Source organism: Podarcis filfolensis, assembly GCF_964270895.1.
Source record: "Podarcis filfolensis genome assembly, chromosome: 6".
Taxonomy (NCBI): domain Eukaryota; kingdom Metazoa; phylum Chordata; class Lepidosauria; order Squamata; family Lacertidae; genus Podarcis; species Podarcis filfolensis.
This window is the reverse complement of record NC_139609.1, coordinates 5,841,743-5,857,639: the sequence shown is the minus strand read 5'-3', so window position 1 is coordinate 5,857,639 and position 15,897 is coordinate 5,841,743. Positions and strand designations below refer to the sequence as shown.

Sequence of the window (15,897 nt, the reverse complement as noted above, 5' to 3'; positions counted from 1 at the left end):
TGTGCCTCCCAAATCCTAGGACTGCTACTGGTTACTGCAGAGAGGCATGTGACGTGCCAGGGCCCTATTCATTCCATTCTATTACCTTCCAGCTCCTGTGAGGCAAATCGGATTCTCTATCAGATATCGAAACTTGTTTCTGCGTATGGGATGTTGCCAGACCCCATCAGTAGTACGAATGCACCCCTGAAGAGTGAACAGAAAAGACTAGTTCAAGAGGTTCTTCGGGATCAGGTGGGTAAGCACAGACTACATCTCCAATACTGATAAGCCTAATGACACATTACACACAAATGCACGTAGCAGAGAGACCCTGTCAGCTGTTTCTTCTAAGACTTAGATGAAGCCTTTTCATGAGCTGGCGAGAGATGCATGTGAAATATGCATCAAAAACAGGAAGGAGAACATGCAAAAGACAGATGCGATAAAGGGATGGGTTCTTTATTTATACAACATGCCCAAAGCATGCTTATTTTTTCTTACTGAACCAATCTCAAAAGTTTCTGCTGCTGAAAGTAGTTTGTGATATGTATAAGTAACAAAAGCTGAAGTACTAAAATCTCCCTAATAAAACTCTAAGTTGCCTTACAGTGCCAGTTCTTTGGCCCAACTACTGTTTCTTGCCTCCCCCACCGTTCAGTGAACTTCAGGTTCTGAAGCATTTCTCATGCCACCATGTTCCAAATACAGGAATGCTCCCTCTTGCAAAGTGTTGTCCTAAAATACTGATGTCTATGTGCACCTGGCATAATTCGCAGTCACCAGCAGACATCTATAGCAAGTGGGTTTTGTGGCAAATTTTGTATTTAAAAAGCAAATATTCATAGACTGGAAATGAACTTATGCACCTGAAAGTCTTTTATACTTTTTGTTTTCTTGGGGGGTCTTAAAACACTGGGACAGGGGACTGGGTTGGCAGCAGAGGTCAGTGCAACAAAGATCTCTTCTGGGATGAAATCACGCTGTAAAGATGTGGGAAGAGGCTTTGAACTGTCTAATGCAGCTGACTTGTCTCTTAACTGAGGGAGTTCTAGAAAAAAGAAAGAAACAGCAAGAGTAACTGTTAATATTTGGTGGTAGCAGCTGATTATCTCTACCCCCCCCCCCAAAAAAAACCCATTAAAGCTGACAATTCTGTCACACACATTTCATGTTAGTGCTCAAGAATAACATTAAAAATCCGTATTAATCCCTAATATAAACTGGCCTTTGAATAAAGTTACAGAAGCCCCTGCTGTAACTGTTTAGTAGGAGCACTGCTAAAGGAGGAAAGAAGCAACAGCAACAGAGAAAATATCCACTTACATACCATGGGCGTAGCCAGGGGGTGCAGGGGAGTGCAACTGCCCCCCCATCAAGTAAATAAATAAATATACTTAACTAACTGAACAATGGCATCACAGATAACTCAGTTCTACCTGCCCCCCACATAAAGACTGCCACCCTAATATAAATCCTGGCTACGGCCATGTTACATTCGCAGAGTTCTTACTTTACCATAGAGCTTCCCAAACTGTGTGTCGCAACAGGTTAGTGTGTCAGTTGTAGTGTGTCATGTAAGCAGTCCCCGCGCTCCTCCCAGGGCTGGAAAGGGGTCAGTTTAACCTCTGGTTTGCTAGTAAAACTGAATTACTGTGTCATGAAATGGTGCACGTCTAAAAAATGTGTCACCAACATGACTAGTTTGGAAAGCTCTGCTTTACAGGTACACGATACTCAGAATTTTTAAAAGGTGCTTGGAGCACTCAAAGACTCACATGAGAGATACATTGTGATATGCGTTTAATTTCTGTTCTTTGATCAAACTGCAACATCTATGCACTGAAAACAGCCATGTGGCAGGACTGAGAGGACCGGGCAAAGCGCTGCCCATGCTACCATAGACCCTCCATTGCCAGTGCACAACTGTCCCCTCTTCTTTGCCACTGTCATCATTCTGCACTCTCCCAACACCACCACAGGTTGCCAGATGTTCTGAGGAAAGGATTCCGTTTTGTTTATTTTCCCCATTTCAAAATGTTGTGCAGCAATAGATTTTCTGTTCAGCTAAGCATCACCCAAACTGGCTCCAGCCAAGCATGCAGGCTCAGCAGCACACCTGCTGCCAAACTGTCTGTGCTTTTTAGATAAGAAGAAAGGCACGCTTCCCAACGCTGCCTGATAAGCTGGCAGGGAATGGTGGAGCAAATGCCAGGGCTGCCCGCTGCCCTCTTGGTTTCCACAGAAGAAATTCTGAGGAAACCGCGGAAACCAACATGGCAGCAGGCGTAACTGCAGCTGGCTCAGAAGGCACACTGACTCCTAGCTAAACGGGAGAAGGATGGGTGAGAGGTTGACAGGGAAGCAGAGAGCAAGAATGATGGAAGCAAATGGGGATTTTATTTTATTTATTTTGAGCACCACCTGCTCTTCCCATTTCTCCTCTCTCCTTGTTGACCAATCTTCTCTGTGTGTGCCTGTAACTTACAACCCATCCAAGTCTTTGTGAAACGATGGATCTACATGCAGAGACAGAACAATAACAACAAATCCATAGCACAGATATTAATTCACACAAGGTTGGCTTGTTGAGCTAGTAACCACTGGCTCCTAGTTCACACGCAATCATGGTTTTAGTTAAACCATCACACGCAAACACAGCCTGAAAGTACATCACTCTTCTCAACATTTTTTGCCTTTTTGCTCATTCCTACCGAGTAACGCTAAGGTGCGAGTAAGGCAGACCCTTATAAAATCCCAGACTATCAAATGAAACAGGGGGAGAGAAAAATCACTCAAGATTTAGAGGAAAATAATTTGATATGGGACCAGTGGAGACTGAGAGTTTTTCAAGCCTATCATAGGGACATAGGAAGGTGCCTTATACTAAGTCAGATCCAGTGGCCCATCTAGCTGATACTGTTTTCTCGGACTGGCAGCAGCTCTCCAGGATTTCAGGCAGGTGGCATTGCCAGGGAGATGGAGGGAGTGAGCCTGGGTTCTTCTGCATGCAGGGCAGATGCTCTACCTAACTACAGCCCTTCCCCAAATTATATCAGTTTTTAATCTGCAAAATTTGTGTGGTTTTTCTCAAGGAAGCAATTTTATTCTAGAAACTCTATTTCCTCAGCACTCATTGCTTTGTGACTCCACCTCAAGCATTGCATCCAACTGCAGTTTTGTTTTATTTCTGTAAACTGCTTCAATATTTTTAGATGACAGCGTGGTATATAATTTTTGTTATAAAGAAATAGTGATGTGTGGAACATGGTTACCAGACTCTAACCAGGTCACTTATTACATAGCACTTTTACCCACACTAACAGCAAGCAACAGATTGGCCTCCCCGATGCCCGCAACATTTTGTGACCATGTGTTTCATTCCAAGGGTTTTTAAATTCTTTAACAAATGAGCACCCTGCCACTAATGAAGAATTGTTTTTTTAAAAAAATTATTTTTAAAAGTGTTAAACATGAGTAGCGCTTACCGTTCCTGGCTTCAACACCAACTTGGCATTTCATTAATTATGCCCCCACTAAAAGTTCAAAGTTGCTTAATGCCTCCTTTACCAACGCTAAAGTATTATAATTTGATTTTTAAGTCTGCAGCAGGGCTAGTTTCCTCACTTAATCCATGGCATGGTCAGGATTTTATAGTGATGATGGACTCACTAAAGGTTTAGGACTACATACAAAACCAAGGGAAGATAGCCTTAGTTAGACATTTTCTCCTCCAGTTATCTTAATTATTGGAAAGCCACTTCTTTAAATGATAAGCAACCATATGTAAAGAGGCATATTAGAAGATACCTATAGAAGAGGTGGAAGAATTGATATTCCTGCTATAGGCAGTAACAAACAGCAGACACAAGGGATTCAGGTCCAACCACTTCTTCTTAACCTGATCCCCACATGTCCTACTTCCTTGTCTCTGATACACTCCTGAAGGACCTGTTCTCCCCATGCACTCGGATGGCAACAACCGCATATCTTGTTAGGCCCAAAATGTGCTTGAACTGAACCAAATATTAACAGTCCTACTCCTACAAATACATCACAGTACTTTCAGGAATCCAAACACTGCAGACAGAGGCAACAAAACTCAACCCTGGCTGCAGCTATACGTTACTGAACAACCTGCTGCAAGATTTACCGTTACTATCCTTGCTGACAGATACTAAGGAAGAAGCATCTCTCAGTTTTTTGTTTTCTTGCTTTGAAGTAGATGGCGGCACTGGAGCGAGTCCTTTGTTTGCAGACATGCTGAAATGTTGATTTTGGCTGGCTTGCTCACAGATTGTTGGCTGCTGCATATATCTGGAAAGGATATATAACCCACATGGTTGGACTGTATGACTGTGATGGACGTGTTCCAATTTCAGACTTGTTTTAAAGGTATGCTAGCATGGGAGAAAGGATATAAACTGCAGGAGGCACACACTGTGTTCCTACATTTCTGCTTGAGCTGCAAGCTGCTCCATCTGTGGCCCTTAACCCATTTACAAGGAAGAAGTTGGACTCCTGCAGTAGAGAGCCACTTGCCATCAAGATTTACTCCGTTTCAGACCACCTTTTCCCTGTAAAACTGAGTAGAAAGAGGCATGAATACTGTCTTAAGATACATGTATCTGTTTTGAAATGGTCAGTAGATTTAGGGAAACAGCAAGAGGAGGGAGCACTGAAGAATAGGGAATAGTGTGAGGACATTTGGTGGGACTGTTTTGTTTCTATTTTAGTGCTCTGTGTTTTGCTTTTAAAATACACAGAGCCCCGTTTCCCGAGACCGCACCTTTCCTTCTGCCAGGGATGGGGAAGTTTTTGGGGCTGCCTCTCCCCTCATCCCTGGCCAGGTCTGCCCCCCCCCCCGCCCCTGGCTCTGCACTCCCGACCCAGGCAGGCCACTTCGTCTGCTGCCTTCAGACGTGCTCTGGATCCGGTCCTGATCCCCATTCTCCGCTCTCACCTCCGCAGAAGCTTCGCGGCCTCGGGGCTGCCGGAGGGTCAGTCCGCCCGCTGCATGGCGACCCCGCTGTCCTGAGGGGGAAGGGCGCACGTGTGAATGGCCTCCCGGGCAGCTCCCCTTCTCCCTTCCCTCGCCCCCTTCCATGAGGACTAGAAGCCTCGCCGGGAACTGGCCTCGCTCCCCCCCCCGGAGCACCTCGGGGGAAGAAGCGGAGGAGAAGCGGCGGCTCCCTTTACCTCTCTCCCTTTAGCTTCCCCTCGGCGTCTGTTGCCATGGGAACCGCGCGCGCCTCTGGCAGGCGTCCCTCGCAGCGCCTGACAGGGCAGAGGCCGCTTCCGCCCAGAACTTGCGCCAGGCGCTCCCTGCTTTCATCCCCGCTATCCGCCCGCTTCTCTCTCACGCGCCCCATTTTAGAAAGGTGGTTTTGTTTTGTTTTACGGCACCGAGTTAGACGCCTTGACAACGGCGGTGGGAGCCGGGAAGGGTCCTTGCCCTAAGAAGCAACGGAGCATGCGCGCCAGAGAAGGCCGGTCCGCCGCGCTTGCGCCCAAAGAGAGAGGAGGGCGGGGCAGTGACGTGTCCGCCTCCCTGCCAGGCCAAGGATGCGCGCGCAGCGGGATGGGTCCCTTTTATATTCCCCGAGTCGAAGCAGAGCTGCCAGCTTTTCCCTTTTCTCGCGAGGAAGCCTATTCGGAATCAGGGGATTTCCCTTGAAAAAAGGGGAAAGTGGACAGCCATGGCACGAATAGCAAAAGCCAATTTAGAAAGTGCTTTGCGTCCCCTTGCCGGTCAGTCGAGCCCGTGGCTGGGAAGGCAGCTGACAGCCGAGGGACGCCTTAAGGAAGGCGGAGTGGCCCTTCCTGGATCGGAGGGGCTGGAGATCGCTCCCGCTGCAGCCCCACGCCTGACCCTACTCAATGTCACAACCCACACTCGCCTGCGGTCCCCTAATTTATGAGGGGGGGATGCCATAATTGCAGCATGCAGGGGAAAATCTGTCCTGAGACCTGCCTATTGAGCAGTGGTTGCTTTTACTAAGATCGAACAGATGCCAGTCTTGATGTCTGCCAGTTGTAATGATGTGAGTCTTGCCCAAGGATATTTTTCTGGAAAGAGAGGTGCCAGAACTGGCCAGGATCGCCTTCTTCGTTCCCTTAGAATTGGCCATGGTGCCCCTTGGAGCATAGCTGCCAACGTTTCCCGTTTTTTAAGGGAAATTCCCTTATTCCGAATAGGATTCCTCGCAAGAAAAGGGAAAAGTTGACAGCTATGCCTTGGAGAAGTGCCAGAACTGAGTTCTGGGGAGTTGCAGCAGGAAAAAGGCCCGGTCTTGCCCCTTCCCTGCATTTGACAAGACAGAGAGCATGACCTGGGTTGCTTGTGGGCCCCTCCTGCCCTCCAAGCGCAATAGGGATAAAACACAGGGTATTGCTGGGTCCTCCAGGGCTCTGCCCCACCCTGTCCCCCAAACTGCAGTGTAGGGATAGCAACACTGGAGGACACGCCAGGGTTTTGCCCTGATCTTTCCACTGCTACTCATCTCACCCTTGAAACCTGCAAAAATTATCAGCGGGTTATCTTTAACCCTTTTCACCATAGCCCACCCCCAACCTCCCATTTAGGGATAATAGGTGACTGGTTTATAAAGGCCAACTCTTCATGCTAGGTTCTGCTATGAATCCAGATGGCCCCTTATATGGGTGACATATAAAAGCATCTATCACTTCTGCCTGGAAAAGGGGAATCATAGTAGGGCAAACTCAGCCTGTTCAGTGGGCATCATAGGAGCCTACGCCTAAGGGCAAAGGTCCCTTCACTACCCCCAGTATTTGAGGTGGCCACCCTCCACCCCCCAGTTGATGGGCATTCAAATAGTATGCGTGCACCACATCATGTGATCAGTTTTGAAGCATGGGGCTTACCTTCCCCCCCCCCATATTTTATTCAAGGCAGCACCTCTGGTTACGTACTTAATTCGTTCCAGAGGTCCATTCTTAAGCTGATGCTGTTCTTAACCTGACACCACTTTAGCTAATGGGGCCTCCCACTGCTGCCACGCCGTCGCCGCGCAATTTCTGTTCTCATCCTGAAGCAAAAGTTCTTAACCTGAGGTACTATTTCTGGGTTAGCGGAGTCTGTAACCTGAAGCATCTGTAACCTGAAGCGTATGTAACCCGAGGTACCACTGTACCACACTTTCAACCAGTTCGTTGTCTAGGTGCAGTACATTGAGGCTGGAATGAATGCAGGCAGACAAGTGTCATGGATAGCAAAATATATTTCAATTTCTGTAGTACAGTATAGATCACATAATCCCTTGCAAGTAACAGAATAGGTCACAACAGACAGTTCGATACATTTTGGAATCGGTTAACAATTCTATATCCCACCATCAACAACCTTCCCTGACCCACAATGTTCTCCATATTACAAAAGATGCAAGTGAGGCTTGGTAAGACCATATCAGTGTCAGGTACAGTTTGTCCTCTTCTCACCACCATCTGTGCAAGAAATTTTTTCCATTGCTCACTCTGAGAAAGAGGAAAACTACAGCCTTGCAATCCAGCACCTTCCAGGTTAACAGGATGCCTCGTCACAGAGGTACAAAGGTTACAATCAGCTGTGTAGATAATTCGCAAGAGATTTGCAACCATGTTGTGCCCATTCAGTTTACATTCACAGATTCAGTCCCAAAGCATGAGGTTGATTACAATTAGTATATTGATCTTCCCACACGTCCCCCTTAGAAAAAAGTACACATATTTCCCAAAGACAACAGGATTTATTTGATAAAATTCTCAAATTATATTCTGAAGATGGAGGTTTGGGGGGGGGCGTTTTCTCTTTAAACAAGCAGCAGAAAAGGACACAATGCAATGAAAATTCTTTGGGTGGATCCCGGCCATCTTATAACGACAATTACAGTGCCATCATAGACAATTTAAAAACAAAAGCAAAAAGCTTTTTGGAATGGATGAGTCGACCATGTTAACACTGATTTAGCAATACTACAATCTGCACATATAGTTTGTAATGTTCTAGGAACAGAAATCTCCCTCACACCTCTATCTAGAACCTGCAAGTGAGTAGCCTCTAAAAACAGTGTGTTTGTTAAGGGTACTTATCAGACTCCTTCAGAGTTTACACAGGGTGTTGATCCAAATTCAGATGCTCATATTTCCTCATCTTTCTCCAAAAGTGGATACTGTTTCAGTGAATTTTTAAAGTTTTGAACTAGATTAAATACTGTACTTGACGTTTGGCATCTTGAAACTACTGTTCATAATATTCAATCCAGGTGGCACTTCCCCCCAAATCCACAAAAATTATCAATGACACACCCACCTTAGTCAAATAAACCTGGAACACATGGCTTAGCTAAATGGCAATACACTTGGGTCATATCAAAGTACTAATTAAAATTAGCACACTTATCACTTAAGCTGTTTTCTGCAGTATAAATCAGAATTAAGTTTCTTTTAAATTTTTGCTGCAGTTAGATGACATGAGAAAAGCCTCCAGCACCTAGAATTTACTAGGGCACCAAATTTAGGACAATACAAAGGACAGCAGCTCAAGAACACAAAAAACTTGCATTTCCCCTATGTGCCTACGCTAGTATATAGCCCCCCCCCTCCTTTGCACTCTTAGAACATGTCAGAAATGCACTTTAGGGCGGCTGAGAGAAAAGCTCCAGATTATAGACTACACAGTGAACAGTCAGCAATATAGGGGCATTGTTTTTCACAATGACACAGTCCCTCCTTCTGTAGCTCTAAGCACACCACCCACCCAAGGCTGTCTCACAAAGTAAACCAGCATTTTAAGTGGAGCAGCATGATCACTGCAAGCCAACACACTCTCTAGGTTCTTCAACACAAACTGCATTTGCCCTCCAAATCGCTACAGTAATCATCAGTGAGGAATACAAGAAACCTAAAACTGGACATGTAGCAAAGGCCACCATTTCACTGCTTATAAAAATTTAATCCACATAGCACTGTGGGGATCCCCGTGATCAAAACTGGCAGCCTATTACTAAAGCTCCTCAGCCCTATGCCTCAATTCCAGTCCACATTGGGGCTCGGCAGATGCTATTTATTTTCAAAAGAACTAATTGCATAAACAGCATCAGGTCCGCTTGGGTCCTTAGCTAGAGAGCAGGAACCCCTGAAGACACTGGTTCTGGTTAAAATGGGAATGATACAGCCCTTTGTAGCAGACAGCACCCACTTTTGCCATAGCTAAAGACAGTTTCCCTTTAAAAAGTCTGCAGTCGTTTTAACACACTAGCCCAACTTGTCATTGTTTAAAAGACAAGCATCTTCTGGCCTTGACGCGGAGCGATATCCCAGAGGGTGTCAGAACTTAAGATGGCAAGTCCAGGAACGCGGGTTCACATAGTCAAGGAAAGTAGGCTATAAAACACAAGAGGAACAGTAATGTTAGGCAGGAAATGCTGGGCACTTTCACTTCCGTAGAGCTATCCCTTAGCCATGTGAACAAATGCCAGTGATGAAACCAAAGTGTTTTACTTTGCTGTCTCTCAAGCCTGGGCGGCCACCCAACTTACAACAGCCAATCTAGGCAATTAGAAGTGGGGTGTGTGTGTGTGAAGGCTTGCCCTTCCCAATAAGACCCCCCTTCAGGGCAGCTTCACCCAAACACTTTAACTTTCTGAATGACAGGTCTTCTAGGTCAAGCAGAACTGCTGTCTGCAATCCTGAAACTACAATCCTACTTGGCTCCAGCTACTATGAGTCCAAGAACCAGCCCCAGGGGGTTATGCATATGCATGTGGGCTGATTTGGCACTGCATATTAAATAAGGAAAGGTAGTGGGCACCGCATATTAAATGCGGCAAAGATGTAGTGAATTCTCTCTGTTTGAACCCAGGAGATCCAAAGGTGGCAGTTGAATCAGAGAACACCAAGTAGAATGAAGAAACCACTGTGCTCCACTAAGGCCTTTCACTCTTTTCCATTACCTCCCTCTCCCTCCCTTCTTTACTGCCCCCCTTCCATCCTCTAAGAACCTTTGGCTTTCAACCCTCCAGAAGGGCAGAAACTCACTCAGAGCTTTACATTATTCATATAAAAAGACATGGAGGAAGTTTCAAAAGTTTCTTTTCCTGACCCTGCTGCTTGTTATTCTTGTTAGAAAGAAACCTCTACAGTAGCTATTCTGGGCAGAATGCAACCTTCTAAAAATCTGGTTTTCGAATTTTACGTTCACATCTTAGGGCTTGAATGAATAGTCCAGAATAGCAGCTCAGCTCTGTTCCTCTTATTTCCAATGACAAGTGGGATACTCACATTTTTCAAAGGGCAGTGCTTGTAAGCATACCATTCCAGGCTGTAGAGGTAATGTATCATAGTCACACCAAGCCCAAGCGTAAGCCACAGGATCACATTCCAAATGGGGCCTTTCCGACGGTCGCTGAGAATGAAGTTGAAAAACGCTGACGGAAGAAAATTAAAATGCACTCAAAATTCATGTTAAGGACACCAGCAGCATTCTTTCCTCGATCCCCAGTTAGCAAAGTGTCCGTATCAGTATGACACGTTGTACCTCTTTCCATAGAAATAAATGGCTCTCAACGGTTTTTTGGAGTTACAGTGGAAACGAGACAGGGTTTCCCTTTAAATCACACAGAAAAATCAGTGGGCCACCTACTCATATAAAACAAAGTTGGCTATATGATAGGAGAAATACTTGTCCACCATGACAGATGGTTGATACTGCCAGTGTCAAGCAGGGGGAAAGGGCACCTCTTTTCAGGCTGCAAGCTGAAGACCTCCAAAGCAAGGATCATCTCAGAAGTCTTTGAGAAAGCCGCATATTACAGTTTGGAGCATTATCAGAACTTATTCCTCAGCCAAGCCAAGGAAGTCCTCCCTCCTACTCTGGCCATGATCAGTCTCAGAAAATGGAGATTTAACTAGGGTCAGGAGAGGCTTCTAGGTTTAGAGGGAGCAAATGGTAAGGCAGGCTGCAACACAAGCCCCTTGCATCTTAGAACATTAAGTACAGATGGCAACTAAAAGCTAATCCTCAGAATTTACAGAAACTGCTGCTGCTGGAAGGTAAAGGGACCCCTGACCGTTAGGTCCAGTCACGGACGACTCTGGGATTGCGGCACTCATCTCGCTTTATTGGCCGAGGGAGCCGGCGTACAGCTTCTGGGTCATGTGGCCAGCATGACTAAGCCGCATCTGGCGAACCAGAGCAGCGCACAGAAACACCGTTTACCTTCCTGCTGGAGCGGTACCTATTTATCTACTTGCACTTTGACGTGCTTTCGAACGGCTAGGTTGGCAGGAGCAGAGACCGAGCAACGGGAGCTCACCCCGTCGCGGGGATTCAAACTGCCGACCTTCTGATCAGCAAGCCCTAGGCTGTGTGGTTTAGACCACAGCGCCACCCGCATCCCCTGTTACATTTGGTACTTACTTCCAAAACACATGTAGAAGAACAATAATACTGGATAGAAGAAACCAAAGGTCATCGCCAGGATGTATTCATGCACAATGGCGGAAAGAGTGAAGACCGACAGCATAGCGACTGCTTTGAATTTCTTCCCAAATAACTGGTGGTGAGAGAGAGACACAGACAAACAAGGGGAAGGGTGACTCTCTGATAGGTGAATGTATCGGAGGAGATCCAATTTTCAAAAACAACAGTGAACAGCTTCTGATAACCACCCTTAAATTGCCCATTCACATTTATTGCACAGGGAGGGTTGTCTCCAGTGGTGGCCTTGCTCTGTCAAAAGGACTTCTACTTGCACAAGGCAGGGCAGCTCATTTTTGCTGATCCCTCCTACTCAATGCAGCCCCACAAACACTTAACGCGAGAGCTGGAACAGTGTGGGATATGGCATAGAGGGGTGAAATTGGTGGTAGTCTGGTAAAAAAAAAGTGACTTCCCAAATACTGGATACAAACCAGACTGCATAAGTACAAGCTTCTCTCTTTCCACCTTCTGTCAGATCTCTGCATGAGTAAAGTGACTAGGTATTTTACATGTTGTGTAATTCACCTTTACATTAAAACTTTAATAAAATCATTTTGTGGGGGAAATGTAAAGATCTTTGCCATTCCTTTTAAATAATGGCTTTCTTTTAGAGCTGAAGCAAGGGGGTGCATTAAAAGATGGTTGCTTACCCAAAGGACATCTCTGTATGCATAGTAATATAGCCAGTCATGCACCACCACATTCATGGTTCGGAAATACCTTGCATAAGATGTAGAATTCCACCAGTCCTGCAAGAGAGGATCAGGGAAGTAAAAAGAGCAGAGACCTTAGAGTCAGTGTTTAAAACTGCAGGATCAAAGTGCCAAGTGCATTCCTGCTATTCAAGTGTTTTAGAGCAATTGGCTATACAATCTCTGTGAACATCTGGTGTACTGTTGCAATGTATAACTGAAATTCCCCAAGAGCTCATTTGCAGGCATTAAATCCTAACCTCCTCCTTCCCAAACAGCCACCCTGAGAATAAGTCACTGGTGTCCCAGTATTTGTAGCTACACTAGGTCTCCAAGGCTCGGATCCAAAATGATCAGAGCTAAATCAAATGTGACATTTTCTCTACATGAACAGTAATTCAATGTAGGTGGGGGCAACCTGCAAACCACATTCAGAAAAGAGAAATATAGAAGGTAGCTGAAATTCAGAGGCCTTTTCTATCACTGTCCTCTAAACTGCTCAAACTAATCATTAATGGCCCCAAGCGGAAGCAGCAGCAGGATCAGAACACACATTTGTATGATCCCTTGGAATTATTCATTTATTTAACAACATGTCTATATATACTGCTTGACTACAAATAGAACCTCTGAGCACTATACATAAGGCATTAAAATTGCCAATAAAAGTTTAAAAAGATTATATGAAGAAAATAATAAAAATTTATCTGGGGAAAAAAATCTGTCTAAAATGTATAAGTTACTGTTGGAGTGGCATACAACGGATGAACAAGTTAAATCAGTAATGATAGATTGGGCAAGAGATGTAGGACATAACATAATGTTTGAGGATTGGGAAAGATTGTGGAAGAAACGGGTTAAGTTCACTGCATGTACAATGTTAAAGGAGAATATAATGAAAATGATGTATAGATGGTATTTGACCCCTGTTAAATTAGCAAAGATATATCATATTTGTGATAATTTATGCTGGAGATGTAAAGAAAAAGAAGGAACTTTTTATCACATGTAGTGGACCTGTCCCAAGGTGAAAGACTTCTGGGAAAAGATTTATAATGAATTGAAAAAAATAATGTTGAAATATACATTTATAAAGAAACCAGAGGCCTTTCTTCTTGGAATAACAGGTTTGGAATTACCCAAGAAAGATGTTAAATTATTTTTGTATGCCACAACTGCCACTCGAATTTTATTAGCAAAAAAGTGGAAAACGCAAGAATTTCCTACGGTGGAAGAATGGCAGATGAAGGTGATGGAGTTTTCGGAGCTGGCTGACCTAACTGGAAGAGTCCGCGACCAGAAGGAGGAGGAGTATCAGGAAGAATGGACAAAATTTAATGATTATTTAGTTAAATATGTAAAATTAAATTAATTGGAAATAGCTTGCAGATATTTAATTGGCTTAGGATTTCATATAAGTTAAGTGATGAATCAATAGGTTTAATTTTAAAATTAAAAGATATAAGGATGTTAATGTTTTAGTTAAATTTCATAAGAACTTTGATTTGGAAAACCGTTAAAAGGAAGTGCATGAAAATTCAACCAAGGGGAAGCGAGGAAGTCACTTAACCATGTTAATAAGTGTAATTATAATAAGATTATGATCCATGTTTGTTTATTTGTTTTGTTTATAATTTTGTGAAAATCAATAAAAAATAATTTAAAAAATAAAATAAAGGCGCCAGTATATGACAACACTAAAAGAAGGCTGCAGGTGAGTTCTGCTATTTATAGAGTGGACATACTTTTCTTCCATGACGCCATACCCAAAACTATTTACATTTGTTTAAAAGTCACAGCAAGGTTAAAATTCTATCCAAAAAGCCCAGTAACACAACACATAACAACAAATGCTTTTGAATCAGGAATGTCAACAGAAAAAAGGCACAGGTTCGCTTTTTCACCAGAGGTAAAGGAATGTATTAACAGGTTGTCCAGAAAAACTGATGGTATCTGATCGGCCTCTCTAGGCAGGAGGAACCTCATGAATGGCAAAATGACACACACACACACACACACACCATTTCTATCAAATGGAGCATTCCACGAACCAAGGTACACTCTAAAACTGACAGCAAATACTTCTTTGCGTGTTGTGTTTTGTGCATGTGTGTGTGAGAGAGAGATATATCATGAGCCTTGCACATCAATTACCTTGTAGAACATTCTGTCAGCAAAGCGCAGCATCTCAGCAAAAGCATTCTGCCAGCAGTGAAGGACTAAATAATATAAGATTAATGTCGACAATACACCTGTGGAGCAATGAAGAAAACATGTATTTCAGGCTAATTTATTTCATTCATGTGGAGGGGGAAATGGCTTGCCCTCCCCCCTCTGTATTGCTCCCCAAGTTTCCATAAAGGCTCTAGAATAGCAAACACTTGAAATAGAAGCAATGAAAGTATTGATTGACCTTGCTTAGGACAATATCTGAGGATGTTTGCTCTTGACCATTTGCTAATACAGTGTTGGGCAAAGGTTTGTTGATCTTATGCCACATATACTGTACTGCAAAAGCTCTGTGAGGGGCAAATGGCAGCAAATAAGCTAGCAAGGATAAGAAATGGGCCTAGCAATAAACATCATTAAAGATTGTTAATGTGTAAATGTAAAGCTATGTATTTTAGTTGCTTTGGTCATATTTGCTAAAGTATTAGTTAGCTTGAACCTTTATATATATAAATAGAAGACATATAATGTTGTGCTTCTGTTTTCAGGCCACGAACTGAGCAAGCAGACTTTCCCATCTCTCGGGGGGGGGGGGACGGGACTCCATGAGGAATTTAAAAGATAAAAAATAGTTTACCAAAAACAAAAAAGCAAACAAACAAACACTGAAGCCTTTCTGCTAGGAGTTATATGGTTAGAAATTCCAAAAAAGGATGGTTAAGTTGTTTATGTATGTAACTACAGCTAGGTTTTCAGCTAAGAGCAACAGAAAAAATTAGAGCCTATTGTGTTATGATTATGATAAATGAGTGACAATAGGCTGCAGCAAAGGGGGGGATAAGGAAAACATCACAGAAAATGGGCTGAGAAGTCAAGAACAGAAAAGAGATCCCTTTTTAAAAATGCATTGGAATGTTATGTGTAAAATGTTCAGAAATTTAATAAAAGTATTATTTTAAAAATTGTTCATGTTTTAGATAATTCTGTTGCTTTAGTCATATTTGGTAAAGTATTAGTTAGCTTGAACCTTTATATGCCTGCATATATAAATAGAAGGTATATAAAGTCCTTTACCAATATCAGACTATATAGACTAGAACCAAGGATAAAGAATCTGCTGTTTGAGTTAAAGATTTACTTTTGTGTCATCTGTTTATTGTTTGACTTGGCTGTTCTGGTCTGAGGTTAGTTTGTTGTACTAAGTGATGACTTGTAAGGGGGTCTTGACCAGAGCATGGAGGTCATGACCAGAACATGAGGATGTCATGTCATCGCTAATGCATAATGGACAACGTAGAACTCGTTATATATTTAGCATGATGTAAACTGTATGTGAAAGAATACAAAAGTGTCTTGAAATCTGTACAGTACAGGATAAGTACAGTACCCACCATTTTAGGGGACTGTCCTTGACTGCAGTAAAGTTAATAAAAGGGTACTGTCTTGCTGGAATCCTTGGTTGAATTTCTTATTTAATGCCCTACCTGGGACGAACCTGGGGAGTGATTTTGGCCCCTCGCTTGACAATGACCATGTAAATAACTGATTACTCTCCCATTAGGAACCATTGTCTGTTTT

The 15,897-nt window shown here is 43.5% G+C and overlaps 2 protein-coding genes across 8 annotated transcripts in view; both read right to left on the bottom strand.

Annotated features, from left to right (window-relative positions):
* AXDND1 (axonemal dynein light chain domain containing 1) overlaps positions 1-5,489 on the bottom strand; it is a 34,955-nt gene extending 29,466 nt beyond the window's left edge. The window contains exons 1-6 of one of the 5 annotated variants that reach the window (XM_083621565.1): positions 5,179-5,390; positions 4,943-5,013; positions 4,432-4,564; positions 4,133-4,296; positions 849-1,030; positions 86-186 (exon numbers count right to left, since the gene is read on the bottom strand). In XM_083621565.1, coding sequence (XP_083477691.1) covers positions 86-186; positions 849-1,030; positions 4,133-4,296; positions 4,432-4,460 — 476 coding nt within the window. In that variant the 5' untranslated portion in view covers positions 4,461-4,564; positions 4,943-5,013; positions 5,179-5,390. The other 4 variants (XM_083621567.1, XM_083621568.1, XM_083621569.1 and 1 more) reach the window with 4 other exon arrangements.
* A 1,713-nt stretch (positions 5,490-7,202) lies between these two features.
* LOC310765934 (sterol O-acyltransferase 1-like) overlaps positions 7,203-15,897 on the bottom strand; it is a 43,019-nt gene continuing 34,324 nt past the window's right edge. For all 3 annotated transcript variants that reach the window (XM_083621607.1, XM_083621609.1, XM_083621608.1), the window contains 6 exons: positions 14,305-14,402; positions 12,109-12,207; positions 11,396-11,531; positions 10,258-10,403; positions 9,057-9,360; positions 7,203-7,752 (listed from right to left, as the gene is read on the bottom strand). In XM_083621607.1, the coding sequence (XP_083477733.1) occupies positions 9,304-9,360; positions 10,258-10,403; positions 11,396-11,531; positions 12,109-12,207; positions 14,305-14,402 (536 nt within the window). In that variant the 3' untranslated portion in view covers positions 7,203-7,752; positions 9,057-9,303. The remainder of the gene's footprint in view (positions 7,753-9,056; positions 9,361-10,257; positions 10,404-11,395; positions 11,532-12,108; positions 12,208-14,304; positions 14,403-15,897) is intronic.